This window comes from Phacochoerus africanus, chromosome 8 (assembly GCF_016906955.1).
Source record: "Phacochoerus africanus isolate WHEZ1 chromosome 8, ROS_Pafr_v1, whole genome shotgun sequence".
Classification (NCBI taxonomy): domain Eukaryota; kingdom Metazoa; phylum Chordata; class Mammalia; order Artiodactyla; family Suidae; genus Phacochoerus; species Phacochoerus africanus.
The window spans coordinates 54,360,643-54,380,535 of NC_062551.1; the positions used below are offsets into that span (position 1 = coordinate 54,360,643).

The 19,893-nt window shown below is 50.1% G+C and overlaps 1 protein-coding gene across 4 annotated transcripts; it reads right to left on the minus strand.

The window, feature by feature from the left end:
• Positions 1 to 3,314: 3,314 nt before the first annotated feature.
• On the minus strand, positions 3,315 to 18,609 carry LOC125133800 (orphan sodium- and chloride-dependent neurotransmitter transporter NTT5-like). Of its 4 annotated transcripts, none has more exons than XM_047792359.1 (11): positions 17,207 to 18,609; positions 11,325 to 11,584; positions 10,753 to 11,148; positions 10,429 to 10,607; positions 8,631 to 8,741; positions 8,211 to 8,449; positions 6,670 to 6,856; positions 6,082 to 6,283; positions 5,781 to 5,940; positions 5,391 to 5,556; positions 3,315 to 5,188 (listed from the first exon to the last, which is right to left on the minus strand). In XM_047792359.1, exons 2-11 carry the CDS (start codon positions 11,545 to 11,547, stop codon positions 4,688 to 4,690), a joined length of 2,364 nt encoding a protein of 787 aa, XP_047648315.1. In that variant the 5' UTR covers positions 11,548 to 11,584; positions 17,207 to 18,609; the 3' UTR covers positions 3,315 to 4,687. The 4 variants fall into 4 exon arrangements, with proteins under 4 accessions (XP_047648315.1, XP_047648314.1, XP_047648313.1 ...); XM_047792358.1 differs by having other exon boundaries at positions 5,781 to 6,283; positions 10,753 to 10,879; positions 10,991 to 11,148; positions 17,207 to 18,608; XM_047792357.1 differs by having other exon boundaries at positions 5,781 to 6,283; positions 11,325 to 11,574.
• Positions 18,610 to 19,893: the final 1,284 nt, after the last annotated feature.

Consider the following 19,893-nt stretch of genomic DNA (forward strand, 5'->3'; position numbering starts at 1 on the left):
CCAGTGTTGCTGCAAGCTGTGGTGCAGGTCTGGCATTGATGTGACTGTGGTGTAGGCTCCACTTGCACCTCTTGTTCAACCCCTAGCCTGGAAACCTCCATATGCCACAGGTGTGGCCCTAAAGATTTTTTTTTTAATATTTTCTTTTTAAATTTTAGCCACTCCCGCAACATACAGAAGTTCCTGGGGCCAGGGATCAAAACCTCACCACAGCTGTGAAAACACCAGATCTTTAACCACTAGGTCACCAGGGAACTTCTGATGTTCTTTTTGCCTCTTTTTTTTTTTTTTTTTTTTTTTTTTAGGTCCATACCTGTGGCATGTGGAAGCTGCCAGGCTAGGGGTCGAATCACAGCTGCAGCTGCTGGCCTACACCTCAGCCACAGCAACATGGGATCCGAGACAAGTCTGTGACCTACACCACAGCTCACACAACACCAGATCCTTAACCCACTGAGTGAGGCCAGGGATGGAACCTGCATCCTCATGAATACTAGTTGGATTCGTTTCCGCTGTGCCACGAGGGGAACTCCAACTTCTGGTGTTCTTGATTCTTGGAACCGTCTCCTGAAAAAATCAGCTCAAATAGATTTCTTTTTCTTTTTTTTTTTTTTTTTTGTCTTTTTGCCATTTCTTGGGCCGCTCCTGTGGCACATGGAGGTTCCCAGGCTAGGGGTCGAATCGGAGCTGTAGTCGCCAGCCTAAGCCAGAGCCACAGCAACGCGGGATCCGAGCTGCGTCTTCGACCTACACCACAGCTCATGGCAACGCCGGATCGTTAACCCACTGAGCAAGGGCAGGGATCGAACCTGCAACTTCATGGTTCCTAGTCGGATTCGTCAACCACTGCGCCATGACAGGAACTCCTCAAATAGATTTCTGACTCTACCTTTTCACCGCCTCCTGGTCAGGCAGCTTGGTGGCTAAATATGGGTGTCCCCAGAGAGGTGTCATCTCTTGGTGGCTGCCTCCTGGATAATCGATCTCCTGACATCTAAGGGGTTGGGGGAGTTTTAGACCATTTTGAAATTTTAGGATTCTGTCCTCCGACCATTCTGTGGTCACCTTTCTGCTGGACATCCTGGAAGTTACATCCTCTAAGTGGCTGCCTGGCCCAGAGTGGGCCAACTAGGGAGGTCAAGCCAGATTCTGGTTCAGTCACCAGCATGCTCTTTTAGGCCTGCCATGGCTCTAGATTAGGGGTTGGCAAACCATAGGTGTTGTAAGTGGGATAAATCTGGCCTGTGAGCTAAGAATGGTTTTTGCATTCTTAAAGAGTTGTGAAAATTCAAATAACAGAACACAGTTGGCCTCCTTTTATCCATGTGTTCCACATCGATGGATTCAACTAAACGTGGATCGAAAAAGGTAAATTCAGAAAGTTCCAAACCGCAAAACTTGAATTTGCCACACCAGCTACTGTTTTGTTTTGTTTTGGCCATGCCTGAAGCATGTGGAAGGACCAGGGATCAAATTCACACCACAGCAGTGACAATGCTGGAGTCTTAACCTCTCAGCCACCAGAGAACTCCTTGAATTTGCCACACTGGTTAATATTACATAGCATTTAGATTGTATTTACAATTATCTTCATAGCATGTATGTCATACTAGGTGTTAGGTAATTTAGAGATGATTTAAAATGAAAGGGAAGGAAGTGTGTGGTTATATGCAAATGCGACATCATTTTATTTATGGGACTTGAGCATCTGCAGGTTTTGGAATCTGGGGGAGGGGGTCCTGGAACCAATCCTGAGGACAAGTGTATGCCAGAGAGACCATCTCCTGAAAAGCCAAAAATATTTAGCATCTGGCCCTTTTTACTGCAGAGGGACCGAGACTTCCACCCCACATTCACCGAGGCCATCAAGCTCCCCATATGCAGAGGCCGCTGCAAATGTCCTTGGTTCCCCCTTCAAGCTTGTGGGAGCACCTCAGACTGGGGATGGAGGTCCCGTGCTGGCACCCTAGCCACAGGGGTCAAGAAGCATTTAACCTGGTGAGGAAACAAAAAAAGAAAGGATGCCAGACTGAAGACCTCGATTTTATCTCCAGCTCAGTCATGGGTTGTTTGACGGCAGACCCATCCTTTCTCTTCTCCAAGCCTCTGACAGTATCCGCTTCCTGAAAGGAGAGGTGAGAGGAGGAGACCTGCCGAGGGCCCATCCGTTAGCACACTGTCCAGGTATGAACAAGGGGGCAGGGCTTCTCACAGCATCTGGGGAGGTGTCCTCTGTGCCAGGACTTCTCACCCACAGCCTCACAAAGCCACCACCTCACAGCTACAGCTCTGCAGGGAGGACTTGTTTATGCTGGCCTTTCTCTTACCCCACCAGACACTTGGCAGCACTGGTTTATGGTGGTCCATCCTGACTCTGAGAGGGGAGGAGAGACAGAGGGGAGAGGGAGGGGGAGGGGGAGGGAAGAAGGGAGACCAAACCCACTCTATCCACCTCCAGTTCCCAGAATTGGGTGGTCCTAGATCCAGGATCCCTGGAGGGGAAGCGAGGAGGCAAGAGGCCATGAGCTGCGTCTCAGGGGGCCTCTGCTTCTGACCTTTTGGGGGCTTTCAAAATTGAGTTGGAGAAGCCAATACACCAGGAATGCAGGAAGAATAATTTAGAATTTCTACTTACATCTTTTTAAAAAACATTTTTATTTATTTTTTGGCTGAGTCCGTTACACACGAAAGTTCCCCAGCCAGGGATCGAACCCAAGCTGCAGTTGGGACCTGCGCCACAGCTGCAGTAACATTGGATCCTTAACCTGCTGCACCACAAGTGAACTTCCTACATCTATTTTTTTTTTTTTAAATCAGTAGGCAGGAGTTCCCGTCATGGCTCAGCGGTAATGAACCAGACTAGTATCCATGAGGATGTGGGTTTGATCCCTGGTCCCTGCTCAGTGCGTTAAGGATCTGGCATTGCTGTGAGCTGTGGTATAGGGCACAGACACAGCTGGGATCCAGCGTGGCTGTGGCTGTGGTGTCTACTGGCAGCTGTAGCTCTGATTAGACCTCTAGCCTGGGAACCTCCATATGCCGCAGCTGCAGCCCTTAAAAAAAAAAAGGTGGGAGTTCCCATCATGGCTCAGTGGTTAATGAATCCGACTAGGAACCATGAGGTTGCGGGTTCAATCCCTGGCCTTGCTCAGTGGGTTAAGGATCCGGCATTGCCGTGAGCTGTGGTGTAGGTTGCAGATGTGGCTTGGATCTGACATTGCTGTGGCTGTGGTATAGGCTGGCGGCTACAGCTCTGATTAGACCCCTAGCCTGGGAACCTCTATATGCTGTGAGAGCGGCTCTAGAAAAAAAAAAGTAAAAAATCAATAAGCAAAACAAATGAAACTTTACTGATATCAAGTATGTAGCATGTCAGTTCACAGGTAAATTTGCTACATATGTTGACGGTATTTTTTTCAAAAGTTGTCACTGATGGGGAATGTGATAAAAGATGTTTAGAGGACTTTGAGGTAAATGAAAGCTGTGAAAAAGTAGGTGAAGCTTCAAGAAGCGACTGGGAACCAGAGTGGGTGATAAGGGGAGCTGGCATGGATTCTCAAGGTCATGACCTTTGGGGGTAGGGGGCAGGAGAGAAGAGTTTTTGCCCAGGAAGTCACTAAGAGGTACAGCTTCTAGAAGGGGCTTCAGTCCTCCACCCATGTTGCTGTAACTGTTTGACATTCAGAGAGGCAGAGCGTTAGGTACTCCCGAGACAACCCTAACAGAGCCCGGGTTCTCCAGATTCCCTGGTCCTGAGCCCATGGAAACCAGGCAACCCACCTCCCATGCCCAAGTGGCTGAGGAACCCTACCCAGGTGGGAGGGAGGCCCGCTGGCCTGCTGGAGAGGATCTAGATGTTCCAGGCACACTCCCTCCTGGTAGGAGCAGTGAGATCAGAGTTATGGGATAGGCTGAGTATGGTCACCAATGACGGATTTAGATTTAGGGATTAACACACTTTCTAGATCTGAGTGACAGAGAGCTGCAAAGTTGTTCCCCCACAGTTTAGCTCAACTCCCAGACAAGGAGGGGTCTCAAAGGGAGGGGGAAATTGGGGTCGCCAGATTAGACGCTTGGTTTGCCAGAGGCTGGCGGTCTGGAGGGTACGTGTGTCGGAGGAGGTTGATGCCTGAGCTGCTCACCAGAAGAACACTGTGCGTGGGGTCCCAATGGACCCATTTATTGACCCATGGCCCTGTCATCTCAGCCTCATTCTGAGAGGACTGCCCCGGAGAAGTGAGCCACCCTACTGATCCAGTTTGGTGACGGATGTGGGAAGTTGGAGAGAACACACTATCCATCTCCAGGATAACTGGGAAGGTTGGGTCTTGGAAGGTGCTGTGACGCCCATCCCATCCGAGCAAAATGGTGCCCACTTCGCAAGGAGGAAGAGGGCACCAGGGCCAGTCCCATGAGCAGCTGCAAAGATTGCTCCTTCTGAGTTCCGCTGTTCCAGAGCAGCGCTCCACGTCGCTGAGACGGTACCATTCCAGGGGAGGAAGGCGCTCCTAGGCGGACCACTTCCTTCCAAGGTCAGGTGAGTGATTATCGGTTGCTAGGCAAGTTTTTCCTGTTCTCCCCCCGCCCCTTGCTGGCAGAACCAACTATTTCTGTAGCCAAACAGTCACTAATGCTGCCAGTTATCGGCCAGGTTTGCTGCCTTGGGAAAAACCCAGTGGTGTTCTAGTTACTGACTAGATTTCTCTTTCGCATTTTCTTCCTTGGCCTCCCTGCCCTCGTTGCTGTTGTCTATGGCTGTTGAGACTGGGCTCACCTGCCTGGAGGCAGGGAGGCTGGCACTCCTAATGGACAAGGCCGATGTCACAGAGGCCGGGAGAGGCAGGCTGAACCAGGAAGAACTCCCACTCCTACTTGAGGCCGGGCTGAAGTGCCAGGAGCCCCAGTTCGGCCCCCTGAATGAGGGCAGACTTAAGCCTCTTGATGACATGTCGCTTTTTCTCTCTGTGAAGGTGGACTTTGAGTGGTGCTTAGGCCACTGTACTGGCTGGGGGGACACCAAGGTCATCTTCTTGGACATTAGATTTTCTAAGGGATCAGGGGCCATACAGTCCGGGAGGCACCACCACTGGCGAAGTGGGTGGATTGGGATTGGCAGAAAGGTGAGGATGCTGAGAAAGGTGACCCAGCCCAGAGTCCTCTGCAGGTAGGGCTGTTTTACTTCCTGGCTCTGAGGGCAGAGGAGGGGATGAAGAGGTAGTGGTGGTGGGGTTTCAGTCCACGTGATGCTGTGGATCAGATTCCCCGGGGGCTGGGGAGCCAGTCAAAGGGTCCCTAGGGAGGCCAGGAGCCCAGACTTAGGGTCCTGGCAGAGGGGTTCTGACAAGGGGTCCCCAGGGTGGGGGCTGGAGGCCAGGGTGGGGGAGTCTCACCGCACTGCTGTCCCAGGCGATATAGTAGAGGTGTGTGCTCTGGTAGAACTGCACCAGGCAGAGGGCAAGGAGGGCCAGCAGCCCCGGCAGCGTCACGTAGCACCACAGGAATGTGGGGAAGGGCCACAGAGGGTGGCCTAGCTCACTGAACAGCTCTTCCCGGAACCTGGGGTGGGGGCCATGGGCATCGAAGTCTGGGAAGGAGCCCAACTGTAACCACCAGGGCCTGGAGCCCTTGGGGGGGGCGGGTAGGCCCTCCTGCACTCCTGCACCCCTGCACCCTCAGCTGAGGGTGCATGATCTGAGAGCAGATCATGCCCCCATCCCCCCCTTTCCCCCAAGACCTGGGATGGGGTCCCTGGCTGGCAGATCCCAGGGCCCGGACGTCACCTCCTAGCTCCGTAGATCCAGACCAGGGCCATGTTCTGGAAGGCCACAACGATGATGATGCTTATTGGGACCAGGTAGTCGTCAAACAATGACATGACGTAGCTGCCAGCACGACTGGTGAAGACGAGGCTGCCCAGAAAACCTCCCAAGCAGACGATGGCTAAGGCAGAGGCAGGTTTGGCCCCACTGAGGTCTGTGTGTAGGGCTGGGTCAGGGGTCAAAGTGAGCCCTGGAGACTGGGGGTGGCCTGGTGAGGAGGGGTGCCAGGGCAAGGTGGTCACTGGGGTGAGGAGCCCCATACCTGAGAGCATCCTGGGATAATCCCTGAAGATGGAGATGGAGTTCTGAATGGGAGAGACGATGCCTTCCAAGAGCTTTATCAAGGTGCTCAGCCCTATGATGAGCAGGCCCATGAAGAAGAGGATGGCCCAGAAAGAGGCACCAGGGAACAACGAGATGATCTGTGAGAAGGCTGCAAAGGCCAGGCCGGGGCCCTCCATGAACTGTGGGGGAGAAGGGCTCTGAGGCTGTGGCAGGACTGGATGGGGGCGGGAACTGGTGCACTGATCGATTAGCCACGTCTGTCTTGGGCAGAGGAGTGAGGCACAGAGGGGTGGGTGGGTGGCCAGAGTGCTGAGCATTTGCCCTTCTTGGTTTCATAAGCTACATGAGTTCAATCTCTTGAGGCCTCAGTTTCCTCCTCTAATAAATAAGGATCCTTGGGCTGATGTGAGAATCCCAGGAGAATGACAGTTTAGGCCCTGTCACATACAAAACAGTGGTGGAAAAGTGATTATAAATGTTCCCTGCCTCAGAAGATGCATAGGCAGCCCCCGAGGCCCCGGAAAATACATTTCCCAGGGTCCTCTGGGGCCGGCGGGAGGCACACCTTCTCCTTCTGTGCCTTGATGCTGCAGGAGGGGGAAAAGTAGACGATCTGGTGCTGGAGGTGGTCTGGGAGGCTGCTGATCCAGTCCAGGTAGTCCAGGGAGGGCAGGAGCAGGATGTCTTCCGGGGGCGTGGCATCCTGAGACAGCACCCCCTGTTCTATTAGTTTCATCAGCTTGGAGACGCTCCTGAAGGGGAAGCAGACAAGAGGAAAGGTGGCAGAGAAGAGACTGGCCCCTCTGCTATCAGCAAAGGGGGATACTGAGGATGGAGAGCAAAGGGAGTTGCCCCAGGTGAGTGCAGCTGAGCAGCCAGGGCAGGAACCGGAAGCTAACCACATGAACTTGGGTGACTTGCCCTGGGCATCCCACCTGAGGGGCAGATGATACATTTGTAGTAGCTAATTCCTCAGTGTTATGGATGGAATTATGTGCCCACCCCTCCCAAATTCATATGTTGGAAGTCTTAACCTCCCCAGTACCTCAGAATAGGATTTTTTTTTTTTTGTCTTTTTGCTTTTTCTAGGGCTGCTCCTGCTGCATATGGAGGTTCCCAGATTAGGGATCTAATCAGAACTGTAGCCAGCGGCCTACACCACAGCCACAACAACGCGGGATCCCCAACCCACTGAGCAAGGCCAGGGATCGAACCCGCAACCCCATGGTTCCTAGTCAGATTCGTTAACCACTGCACCACAACGGGAACTCCAGAATGGGATCTTACTTAGAAGTAGGGCCGGAGTTCCCGTTGTGGCGCAGTGGAAACGAATCTGACTAGGATCCATAAGGACGCAGGTTTGATCCCTGGCCTCGCTCAGGGGATTAAGGATATAGCATTGCTGTGAGCTGTAGTGTAGGATGCTGACGCAGCTCGGATCTGGCATTGCTGTGGCTGTGGTGTAGGCCGGCAGCTATGGCTCCGATTCAACCCCTAGCCTGGGAACCTCCGTAGGCATGGGCGCAGCCCTAAAAAGACAAAAAAAAAAAAAAAAAGAGAAAAGGTCATTTCAAAGATGGAGAAAAAAGATTGAACAGACTTTGCTCTGCCTTACCCACTGATTAAGGCCGGGGATCAAACCACATCCTCATGGATACTAGCTGGCTTCATTACCGCTGAGCCACAATGGGAAGTGATTTGTTGTTTGTTTGTTTTTAAATGGCTGCACCTGCAGCATAAGTTCCCGGTCCAGGGATTGAATTCAAGCCACAGCTTCGACTTATGCTGTAGCCGTGGCAATGCCAGATCCTTCAACCCACTGCACCGGGCAGGGGATCAAACCTGCACCTCTGCAGCAACCAGAGTATGTGCAGTCGGATTCTTAACTCACTGCGCCACAGTGTGAACTCCTGAGACTATTTTCTTATCTATAAAGTGATGAATATTAGAATATTCCTTTTTGGCTGTTTTCTCTGAGAAGAGAAGTGCTGTTATTATTGTTGTTGTTATTGGAAAGGCTTGAGTGTGAAGGTCATGAGGCTGGGGGATTGCTAAGATAGAGGGAGGGGGACCTCTTCTTGGACCCGCGGGGCTGCGAGTACTCACTGCTTGACACAGGCGTGGCCACTGGTGGTGGTCCAGAACCCCAGCACCATAAAGATGATGGATGTGGTCAGCAATGAGGTCACCAGGTTGACCAGGGCCACCAGAGAGGCCACCTGGGCATAGTTGTCACCTCCAGCGTCGTAGGAGAATAAGATGATAGTGCCCATGCCCAGGCCCAGAGAGTAGAGCACGTGGCCTCCTGCCTGACACCACAGGTCCAGCGAGGCCCAGGCCGAGAGCTGTGGGCGAGAGTGGGTGAGAGGAGTCTGGCGGTGGGAGCTGGCAGAGGGGGCAGGCTGGGTGGGAGACAGGGGGCATGAGGGGAGGCAGGGAGCAGGAGGAAAGAAGACGTAGGGGAAGGAGAGGCAGAGAAGGCCTGGGCAGCCGTCAGGGGGGAAGGTTTGGAGTCTGCCGCCTCACCTCTGTGGTCACCATACGTCTGAGGCTGGTGGTGGCACCTTCCAAAAGGAGCCCTCGGATGAGGAAGCAGAAGAGGGTGATGTAGGGAAGTAATACTGAGAACACCAGCATCTGCCCAGGGGGGTCGAGACAGAAACCAGAGGTCAGGAGAAGGGAGGAGAATGGGGGATGGGACAGAGGCGAGCATTCGAGGGGGACTGCAGGTCAGCAGGAGTCGAGACGTGGAGGTGAGCAGTGTCAGAGTGGCCCAGGCGTAACAAGAAGTAGAGTTCCCGCTGTGGTTCAGCAGAAATGAATCTCACTAGCATCCATGAGGATGCAGGTTGGATCCCTAGCCTCCTTCAGTGGGTTAAGGATCTGTGTTGCTGTGGCTGTGGCGTAGGCCAGCAGCTACAGCTCCAATTGGACACCTAGCCTGGGAACTTCCATTTGCCACCAGTGTGGCCCTAAAAAGATTAAAAAAAAAAGGGGGGGGGGAGCTATGGGAGGGTTACTCTAGGGAGACAATAATATTGTTTTTTGGGGAAAATCCACCCATCAGCTGCTCAAGGATGAAGAATGAGGCCCCCGGTCAAGGTTGCTTTTAGTGGTGGTGCAGCTGGTCAGTTCCTGGGCCTTGGTGTTATGGCCTATCTGTGAGCTTAGGGACAGGAACTGCCAAGGGGGGAGGAGCCCCTGAGGCTGTAGGCTGCAGAGAACAACTTCATAGGTGAAGGGGGAAGAAAGAAATAGAGGAGAGACTTGGGGGGAAAATAACATGTTTAGTAGGAATTAAAGTTTTTCTTCTTTTTTTTTGCTCAGGGATAAGGGAGGGAAGGCCCCCCTCCCTCCCAGGGTGCTTTACTAAGCCTTTAGTAAAATCTGCCTTTGTGTAAATGGTTTATTTTATTTTATTTGCTTTTTATAGCCACACCCTTGGCACATGGAGGTTCCCAGGCTAGGGGCTGAATTGGAGCTAAAGCTGCTGGCCTACACCACAGCCGCAGCAATGTGGGATCCGAGCCACATCTGCAGCCTCCACCACAGCTCACGGCAATGCCAGATCCTTAACCCACTGAGCAAGGCCAGGGATCGAAACCACAACGTCATGGTTCCTAGTCAGATTCGTTTCTGCTGCACCCCAACAGGGACCCCTAAACAGTTTGTTTTAAAGGCGGCAAAGAAATGGTGAGTGGGCCCCAGGGGATGCATGGTAGGCGCGTGGATTGCTTGCATAGATACGGGGCCAGAAGGTACAGGTAAAGTGAACCAACATGAGCTAATAAACACTGAAACAACTTTTCCACAGAAGGAAAATATCCAGGCTCCAGGGGGCTAGATCTGAAGTATGGATCTGGATAAAGTACTCTCAATGAGAAACTTTGGCTAAAGTACTCTCAATTAGAAGCATTAGGGGTTAACAGGCACTGTGGAAATGCAGGAAGGTGGAGTATGCCAGGCTCTGGGCGTGAGGCTGTGGTTTCATCTAAAAGGCTCCGTGCAGGTCCCTACCTGCAGTGACAGCAGATGAGGGATGGGGCAGGGGAGTCGGCTCGGTACAGGGGCTCCTCCATGCCAAGGGTGGGTGAAGAGCAGTTCTTTGCAAGAGGAGCGGTTGACAGCTGCTTAGGGAGAGCACAGCCTGTTCCTTAGGACCCCTGATGGAGATTCTGGATGCTCACATCAGAGCTCACCCTCTGGGCAGGTGGGTGGGTCATGGGGGTTGGAGAAGAGCTGCGTGGTGTGGGGCCAGGAGCCTGAGGGTCTCCGGACTTGCACAGGTGAGGTGGCAGTGGGATCAGTGAGGAGGGTGACTTACCTGCATTGACATCTTGAGCCCTGTAACCAAGATTAAGAAGAGGAGGAGCCAGACCGCAAAAATGCCCAGACTGAGATTCAGGACGAGGACCTCGAACCCTTCTTCAATGTTGTTGGAGGCATTCAGGGTGTTGTGGTACCAGAAGTATTGGTGGGACACCGTCCGAAGGCAGGTGACATCTGGGGGACCCAGGCGCTCAGGTACCACCTCGCCTGGTGTCCGCCTGTGCTCTTCCTCCCCTTCAGATCTCACACCCTCTGTCTGGCTCTGGGGTGCCCCTGCCTCCCTCGGCTCTGCCAGCACGTTCTCTCTCCCTCTCCTCACCGGTGACGTTGGTGCTCTTCATCGGTGGGCACTGGTTCCAGGGCAGGGGATGATCAAAGGAGTTGCCCAAATAGGAGAGGCTCCAGGTGATGATGCTGCTGTTATACAGGCTCACTAAGGTGCACACCTGGGGGTGGACACATGGGGCCTGAGGGGCGGGATGGGCGGGTGGAGACAGGAAACCTGGAGACCGCGGGGGGTGAGCGAGGATGCCTCTTGGCCCCCGCCCCTCATTCACCAGTAAGCCCGCGTAGCCGATGCCACCCAGCCAGGGGACAAGCTGCTTCCAGACCCGGATGTTGTCCACACGCAGCCACTTCCCCATGATCATCTCCATGTACAAGAGGGGAATCCCGAACAGGAGCAGCATGAAGAAGTACATCAGGATGAAGCTGCCTGAAGAGGGGAGCCGGGAGCAGAGCTCAGGCAGCCAGGAGTTCTGGGCCCCCTCCTCATCCTCAGGGAGTCTGGGAGCCTCCCCTCCAATTGTCTCCGCCCCCAGGGCCTCGGAGTCTAGGCTTCCAGCCTTCAAACTCTTTTCCCAAACTCAGGATCCGGGCCCATGGCCTTACCGCCTCCATTCCGATGACACAGGTATGGGAAACGCCATATGCTGCTTAGCCCAACGGAGAAGGCCACCTGGACCAAGACATTCTCGGTTCTTTTAGTCTGAGCAAAGTAGTTTTGGGTCTTGGCGGCCAGAATCTCCTTGGCCGAGAGCTTCCAGGATGGGGTCGAGGAAGTCTGGTGTTCTTTGGGGACCTCTTCCTCTGATATTTCTTCAAGGGACTCCATGACTTTCTTCTTATAGGCCACTAACTCCTGAGGGAATCTTGGGGTCAGCAAGAATAGCAGACTTTAAGGGACCTGTCTCAGATACCAGACTTTTTTTTTTGTCTTTTTAGGGCCACACCTGCGGCAAATGGAGGGTCCTAGGCTAGGGGTCGAGTTGGAGCTATAGCTGCCGGCCTACACCACAGCTGCAGCAACGCTGGATCCTTAAACCCCTGAGCAAGGTCAGGGATAGAACCCACATCCTCATGGATGCTAGTCGGCTTCATTAAGCGCTGAGCCATGACGGGAACTCCCAAATTTTTCACTTTAAAATGCTAATTTTATGCTATGTGAATTTCACCTTAAAATATTAAAAAGTGAAATAATAGCTATCATACAAACAAAAGTTGGGAGTATTTGTCATGAGTAGACCTGTATTACACAAAATATTAAAGGAAAACCTTTTGGCTGAAGAAAAATTATCCCAGATGGAGCAGAGGCATGCAAGATGGAATAATGACCACGAGAAGAGGTGAATACATAGACAAAAAGACACCATGGACTGCTTAAAGCCACGATTATAGCAATGTACTGTGGGGTTGATAATAACCATTCATTTAAAAAACTCTTAGGAAACTAGGACTAAAAAGGAATATCCGCAGTTCCCATCGTGGCTCAGTGGTTAAGGAATCTGACTAGGAACCATGAGGTTGCGGGTTCGATCCCTGGCCTTGAACAGTGGGTTAAGGATCTGGCGTTGCCGTGAGCTGTGGTGTAGGTCACAGACACAGCTCAGATCTGGTGTTGCTGTGGCTGTGGTGTAGGCCGGCAGCTGCAGCATCAATTGGACCCCTGGCCTGGGAACCTCCATATGCCACAGGTGCAGCCCTGAAAAAAAAAAAAAAAAAAAATCTTACAGCAAATATCAGATTTAGCAATAAAATTTTGAGGGCTTTCCCCTGGAGCTCAATAATAAGGCAAAAATGTCCACTACAATCCCCTCTAGTCAAATAAAATTTAAAGTTTGGGTGGATTAACAGCATTTATGGCCCCAAGTCTTCCATTTTTCCTGTATCTACCCCTTTTACAACATGATTCTGCAGATCCTCTCTCTAAGGGAGGCTGTAATCTACTTTCCCATCCCTCAAATCTGGGCCGGGGTGCCAATTCAGAGCCCCAGCAGCGAAAGACCTTCCTTGTTACTGCTTGCTCTGTCACACTTCTGCTGTCACCATAAGGATGTGTCTAGGCTAATCTGCTGGAAAATGAGAATATAAATCAGAGCTGAATCACTCCAGTGGTCCCAGCTCAAACTAGTTGAGATCAATCAAGAGCCAGTCAATCCCCTCATATACTTGCTGAGCCCAGCCTAATGACTCATGAGATATAATAATAAATTCTTGTTGCTCTGAGGCACTGAATGTTGAGGTAGTGTGTTGTACAGCATTTTGATGGCAACAGATAATTGGCACAAGGTCCTAGACAGTACAGTAAGATTTTTTTTTTTGTCTTTTGTCTTTTTTGTTGTTGTTGTTGTTGTTGTTGCTATTTCTTGGGCTGCTCCCGGGGCATATGGAGGTTCCCAGGCTAGGGGTTGAATCGGAGCTGTAGCCACCGGCCTACACCAGAGCCACAGCAATGCGGGATCCAAGCTGTGTCTGCAACCTATACCACAGCTCACGGCAACGCCGGATCATCAACCCACTGAGCAAGGGCAGGGACCGAACCCGCAACCTCATGGTTCCTAGTCGGATTCGTTAACCACTGCGCCACGACGGGAACTCCAGTAAGATTTTTTAGAGTATAAAGTTTGGAAAAAGAAGTCAAACTGTCATTATTTACAGATATGACTATGCATGTGAAGAATAAAAAAATCTATAAATACATATTTAGGATTAGTGAGTTTAACAATGTTGTGGCACAGTGGAAAGGAGTCTGACTAGTATCCATGAGGACGCAGGTTCAATGCCTGACCTTGCTCAGTGGGTCAGGGGTCTGGTGTTGCCATGAGCTGTGGTGTAGGTCGCAGACTCAGCTCGGATCTGGCGTGGCTGTGGCAAAGGCTGGTGTTTACAGCTCTGATTTGACCCCTAGCCTGGGAACTTCCATATGCCATGGGTGTGGTTCTCAAAAGACACACACCAAAAAAAAAAAAAGAAAAGAGTTAAAGAAAGTGCTAACCATAAAGGAAAAAGTAGGTAAATTTGAGTTCATTAGAATTCAGTGATTTGTTCATCCAGAGATGCTATTAAAAGAGCCAGAAGTTATTGTATAGCACAGGGAACGATATCCCATCACTTGTGATGGATCAAGATGGAGGATAATGTGAATAAAAGAATGTGTATATATGTATAACTGGGCCACTTTGCTGTACAGCAGAAATTGGCAGAACATTGTACATCAACTATAAAGAAAGAAAGAGCCAGAAGTTACAGAGTAGAAGAAAGTTGCCACACATATAGTTGATAGAGGGCTTTTGTCCAGAATCTATAAAAAGCTCCTCCAAAGTAATCAGAAAAATATAAATAACCCAATCAAAAAACACTCAGGAAACTTGAGATCTTTCTCCAAAGTGCTTTTCCAATTGGCCAGTGAACATGTGAAAAAGTGCTCAAGCTATTTCAACAGCAAGGAAATGGTAATTTAAGACCAGACTGCTTGAATAAGAATTCCCAAATACCAGCAAAAATGAGGAGTCACGGGAAATCTTATGCACTGCTATTGAATGGAAACTGACAAAAATTATTTTGAGAGATGGGCTGGCCATTACTTATTAAGACTGAAGGTATACAGAGCTCATGAACAGCAATTTCACTCCTAGGTGTAATTGCATAGGCATCAAAGTCTACATATGCACCAAAGGACACCTTTTTCTTAACAGCATTGCTTACAACAACCCCAAAAGGAAACAGTCCAGAAATCCATCACAGTAGCATGACTATGGAGCGACAGAGCCAGTACAATGGACTACTGCACAGTAAAGAAATGAACTACGATGATGCTTAACGAGATGGATGAATCTCAAAAACATAACATTGAGTGAAAGAAGCTATATTCTAAAGACTACATATCATATTACTCTGTTTATATCAAAGTCCAAAAAATAAGCAAAATTAAAGTATTTAGGTGTGCACACTGAGGTGGTAAAATAAAAAATAAAAGCAAAGAAGTGACGACCATAAGTATCAGCGCAGGGCAGGAGGGACTGGTGGTTAGGAGAGGCTCAAGGGAGTGTTTCTAGGATATAGGCGATGTTCTCTTTTTTTGAATAGGATGGTTGGGGAATTTGCTTTATAAAAAATCATTCAGCTGAATGTTTTTATTTTGTACACTTTTTTCCAATATGTATTATGTTTTATAATAAAAGCATATACAGATGCAAAAACATAATAAAGTCATTAAAACACACTAAGTTAAGTCAGAATATAAAATGTAAAATGCCATTTACGTAAAAAAAAAGTTCACAAAGAAAAAAACCATGTTTCTGGAATTCCCTCTCCGGGCAGCAGTTAAGGATCCGGTGTTGTCACTGCAGTGGCTCAGGTCGCTGCTATGGTGCAGGTTGGATCCCTGGCCTGGGAACTTCCACTTGCCAGTGGTGTGGCCAAAAAGAAAAAAAAAGTTTCTTTTTTTTTAAATTAACATGCATTACTTAACTCTTTTTTTGAATGTACAGTTCTATAGATTTTTTTTTTTCCTTTTTAGGGCCGCACCTTCGGCATATGGAAGTTCCCAGGCTAGGGGGTCAAATCGGAGCTCCAGCTACCGGCTTACACCCCAGCCACAGCAACGCCAGATCCGAGCTGCATCTACAACCTACACCACAGCTCATGGCAACGTTGGATCCTTAACCCACTGACTGAGGCCAGGGATCAAACCCGCATCTTCATGGATCCTAGTCAGGTTCGTTAACTACTGAGCCAAGGCAGAAACTCCGAAAAAAAAGTATATAAGTGTTTATACATGTGCATGGAAGTTCGTAGAGAACGCTGTTCTGGCTGTTCTTTCTCACACTAATGCCCTTCCTTCTGTTCCTTCCCATCCTCCCTCATCCAGATAACTCCAACTTAGCACTGATGTCTCCTCTCAGATCAAACTTCCTCTAGAAAACCAACCTTGCTCACCTTTGTCACTTCCCTGTTGTGGTGCCTGATGTGGAGTTCGCGCTCGCTAGAGATCTTTTAAGATTCTATTACAAGCACCTTACACACAAAAGTCCTTTCACCTGCCCAGTGTAATGACCCCAATAGGCCCCATCTGGGGGGCAGTCCTGATTAGAACGCTTCCATCAACTGCTGAAATCTGGAAATGTTGCTATTTTGGCATTCAGATCACAACTCCCACAACTCTCACTAGAATAGCTCTTGTTAGGTAACCAGTTTCTAGTTCTGGTTTGAAAAATTGCTCCCCCCCCTCCCCAACCCATTCTAGAGCCCACTGCACAGACTCCAGCCAGAGAGACAGTCATCCTGCCCTGCAAACGCCTTCCAGCCTCCATGGGCAGTGCGGGGACCAGCGCCAGCTCTTGGAGCAAAGCAGCACACAATCGAGGTCATTTATTTTATTTTATTTATTTATTTATTTATTGTCTTTTTTTTTTTTTTTTTTTGCTATTTCTTGGGCCGCTCCCACAGCATATGTAGTTTCCCAGGCTAGGGGTCTAATCGGAGCTGTAGCTGCCAGCCTATGCCAGAGCCACAGCAACTCGGGATCCGAGTCGCGTCTGCAACCTACACCACAGCTCACGGCAACGCCGGATCGTTAACCCACTGAGCAAGGGCAGGGACCGAACCCGCAACCTCATGGTTCTCATGGTTCCTAGCCGGATTCGTTAACCACTGCGCCACGACAGGAACTCCAATCGAGGTCATTTAAACCTGGACTTGAGAAGATGCTATGTGCAAGAGGGCACCATTTGGCCTCCTCTTGGTTTAAGTTTGAGATCTTAGTTTAAACTAATTAGGTGCCTACACAATCTTAAAAGATAACCATTATTTATTTATTTATTTATTTATTTATTTATTTAGTGCCGCACCAGTGGCATGTAGAAGTTTCCCAGGCTAGGGGTCGAATTGGAGCTGTAGCCACTGGCCTACACCATAGCCACAGCAATGCCAGATCTGAGCTGCGTCTGAGATCTACACCACAGCTCATGGCAATGTCAGATCCTTAACCTACTGAGCAAGGCCAGATATCAAACCTGCATCCTCATGGATGCTAGTCAGATTCATTAACCACTGAGCCACGACAGGAACTCCTGTAAGTATATTTCTTAAAAATTAGCTATGATTATAGATTATATACCTTGGATATACTGTTAAATGTAATGTATAGTATATAATTGTATATTAATATATGTGTGTGTGTTTCTTAAAGATTGGAGATATATTGCATATATACCATGGATATACCATACATAGATATCCATTATGTCATGAGTATATCCTGAGTATTTTCTATGTAATAAAGCATTCTTTAAAAATATAATTTTTAATGGCTACTTAATATTCCAGAGTCACTATATAAACATGACCAAATCTATCGCTTGCTGAAATCTTCTGGAAGATGCCTCACAGCCCCGTTTAGCATAGCACCCAGGGTCCTCCAGGAATAGCCCAGAGCTTCCCTCCCCTGCCTTCAACCACAGCCAGTCCCTTGTCACCCTTTCGAGGGTTCTTACCTGCAATTTACTTGGTTGCCGGTTGGGGATGCTCCCTCTCCTTTCACCCCAGGGAAGTGTCAGCCCAGGGTGCACCCGCCTCAGATAATAGTCTCTGTCACCAGTCAGACCCAGTCAGGATCTGTGCACCTGATGTTTCTTGGCCTCCGTGTCCCCTGCTTTGTCTACTCTCCGCCAGGCCCTCGGAGAAACAAAGGAGCGACAGCCTGTTTGAGAGCCAGCTAAGAAACTCTTTGATCGAGACGGGAGAGTACCAGGAGGCCACCTCGGAGCCGCCGGCCAGTGAAGGACGCGCCTACCGCATCCGAACCCCACCGGCCTCAGCCCCCATCCCCGGCAGGGGAAGTAGTTGTCTCCAGGGTGGGCCCTTCCGAAACCGATGGAGGGGAGAGAAGGGGGTGGAGCGGGGAGGCAGCGAGAGGACCACGGGACTGCGGTTCCTCTGGTTGTCTACAACTACCCCGCCCTTTCCGCCCGCCGGGGGCGGCCCGGATCCCTCAATTCCTAGAAAGAAAGGGAGATGGGAGGGGAAGCTCCGAGGTCTTCGTCCAGAGGCGGAGGGGTGGGAACCCGGGGAACGGAAGCCGGACTCCGGGAGAGGGACCAGGACTACCGCACCCCGCTTTACCTACCCGTCACTGACGCGCGAGTCTGGTTAAGACCCAAGAGCGGTCGCTTCTGCGAGCGCTTGGGGGTGGGGGTGACGGGCAGCCTGGGCGCGCGACGGGAGGACGAGATGCGAGGGTCAGTGGGAGCCACCATGGCTTTAACATTTCACTGTAGCCGGAAGGTGATTTAGGCAATTTGCCCTGGAGATGCTCCCATCTGGGGGGGGGGGGGGGTGTCTCTTGGCCTCTCTCTGAAGGGAGCCTCCTTCCCCCGCACTCCCGCTTCCCAAGAGCTTTGAAACCTAACGATTCGCGCTGAAGTGGGAAGAACAGTTCAGTTCTTCCCCCTCCTTTTTCACCCCAACATCCCTGCCTCCTTGGAGCATCTTCTCTCCAAGTCTGTTCTCCAAGGAGGATCCCTAGGGGTCCCAGGTACCAGGCCAAACCAGCTTTGCTGTGGGTGGAGGGAGGCCACCGGTAGCCAAGCAGATTCAGCAGGGCCAGGAGCTTAGCGTTACCGTACTTCGCGGTCTGAGGGAAGGGGAGAGCTAAGATAGAAACCCGGGGGACCTGTTTCAGAGTCCACACTCTTAACCACGGTGCTATAAAGATTCAACATAGCGTACAGCTTCAAAATCTAAAACAGGGAGTAAAGTTACATAAGCAGCTTGATGGCACAGAATACAAACTCTAGAAGAGGACCTGGGTACCGACAGATATCGGGATGTGACATCAGACCTGTGGTTGCCAAGGAGGAGGGTGGACGGGGGAGCGATGGATTGTGAGTTTGGGGTTAGCAGATGCAAACTATTATATATAGAACGGATAACCAACAACTGTATAGCACAGGGAACTACATTCAAAATCCTGTGATGAACCATATTGGAAAAGAATATAAAATAAAATATATAGGAGTTCCTGTCGTGGCGCAGTAGTTAATGAATCCAACTAGGAACCATGAGGTTGCGGGTTCGGTCTCTGCCCTTGCTCAGTGGGTTAAGGATCTGGCGTTGCCGTGAGCTGTGGTGTAGGTTGCAGACGCGGCTCGGATCCTACGTTGCTGTGGCTCTGGCGTAGGCTGGTGGCTGCAGCTCCGATTCAACCCCTAGCCTGGGAACCTCCATATGCTGCGGGAGCGGCCCAAGAAATGGCAAAAAGACAAAAAAAAAAAAAATATATATATATATATATATATGTAACTGAATCACTTTGCTGTATAGCGGAACTCAATACAACATTGTAAATCAACTATACCTCTCTTTTTGTTTGTTTGGATTTTTTTCTCTGCTTTTTAGGGCATATGGAGGTTCCCAGGCTAGGGGTCAAATCGTAGCTACAACTGCTGGCCTACACCACAGCCACAGCAATGCAGGATCCGAGCCGTGTCTGCAACCTACACCACAGCTCACGGCAATGCCAGATCCTTTACCCACTGAGCAAGGCCAGGGATCGAACCTGCAATCTCATGGGATTGGTTTCTAGTGGGATTCGTTTCCGCTGTGCTATGATGGGAACTCCAACTACATCTGAATTCAAAAAAAAAGAAAAAATCAGGATGTGGTAGGAGTTCCCTTGTGGCACAGCAGGTTAAGGACCCAGTGCTGTCACTGCAGCGGCTGAGTTCGATCCCTGGCCTGGGAACTTCCACATGCCGAGGATGCAGCCTGGCATAGTTTCCACTATGGCATGGGTTAAGGATCCAGTGTTGTCTCTGCAGTGGCTGGGGTCACTGCTGAGGCACCAGTCTGATCCCCAGCCCCGTGCAGTGGGTTAAAAAGCTGGTGTTGCTGTGGCTGTGGCATAGGTCACAGCTGAGGCTTTGATTTGACCCCTGGCCTGAGAGCTTCCATATACTGTGGGTGTGGCAAAAAAAATTAATGATAATTTGAAAAAACAATATCTGCTAGCAGTTGCCAGCTGCAACCTTATGATCTCAAGTTCTCCTTTTGTAACTCTGCAACCATTTCAGACCCCAATCCTTGCTTAATTAGCACCCTTACTTCACAAAACCTCCAATTATAATTCTTGACAAACAACTTATGTAATTTGGCAGTTTTTCCCTTTATAAGCCTGCCCCAT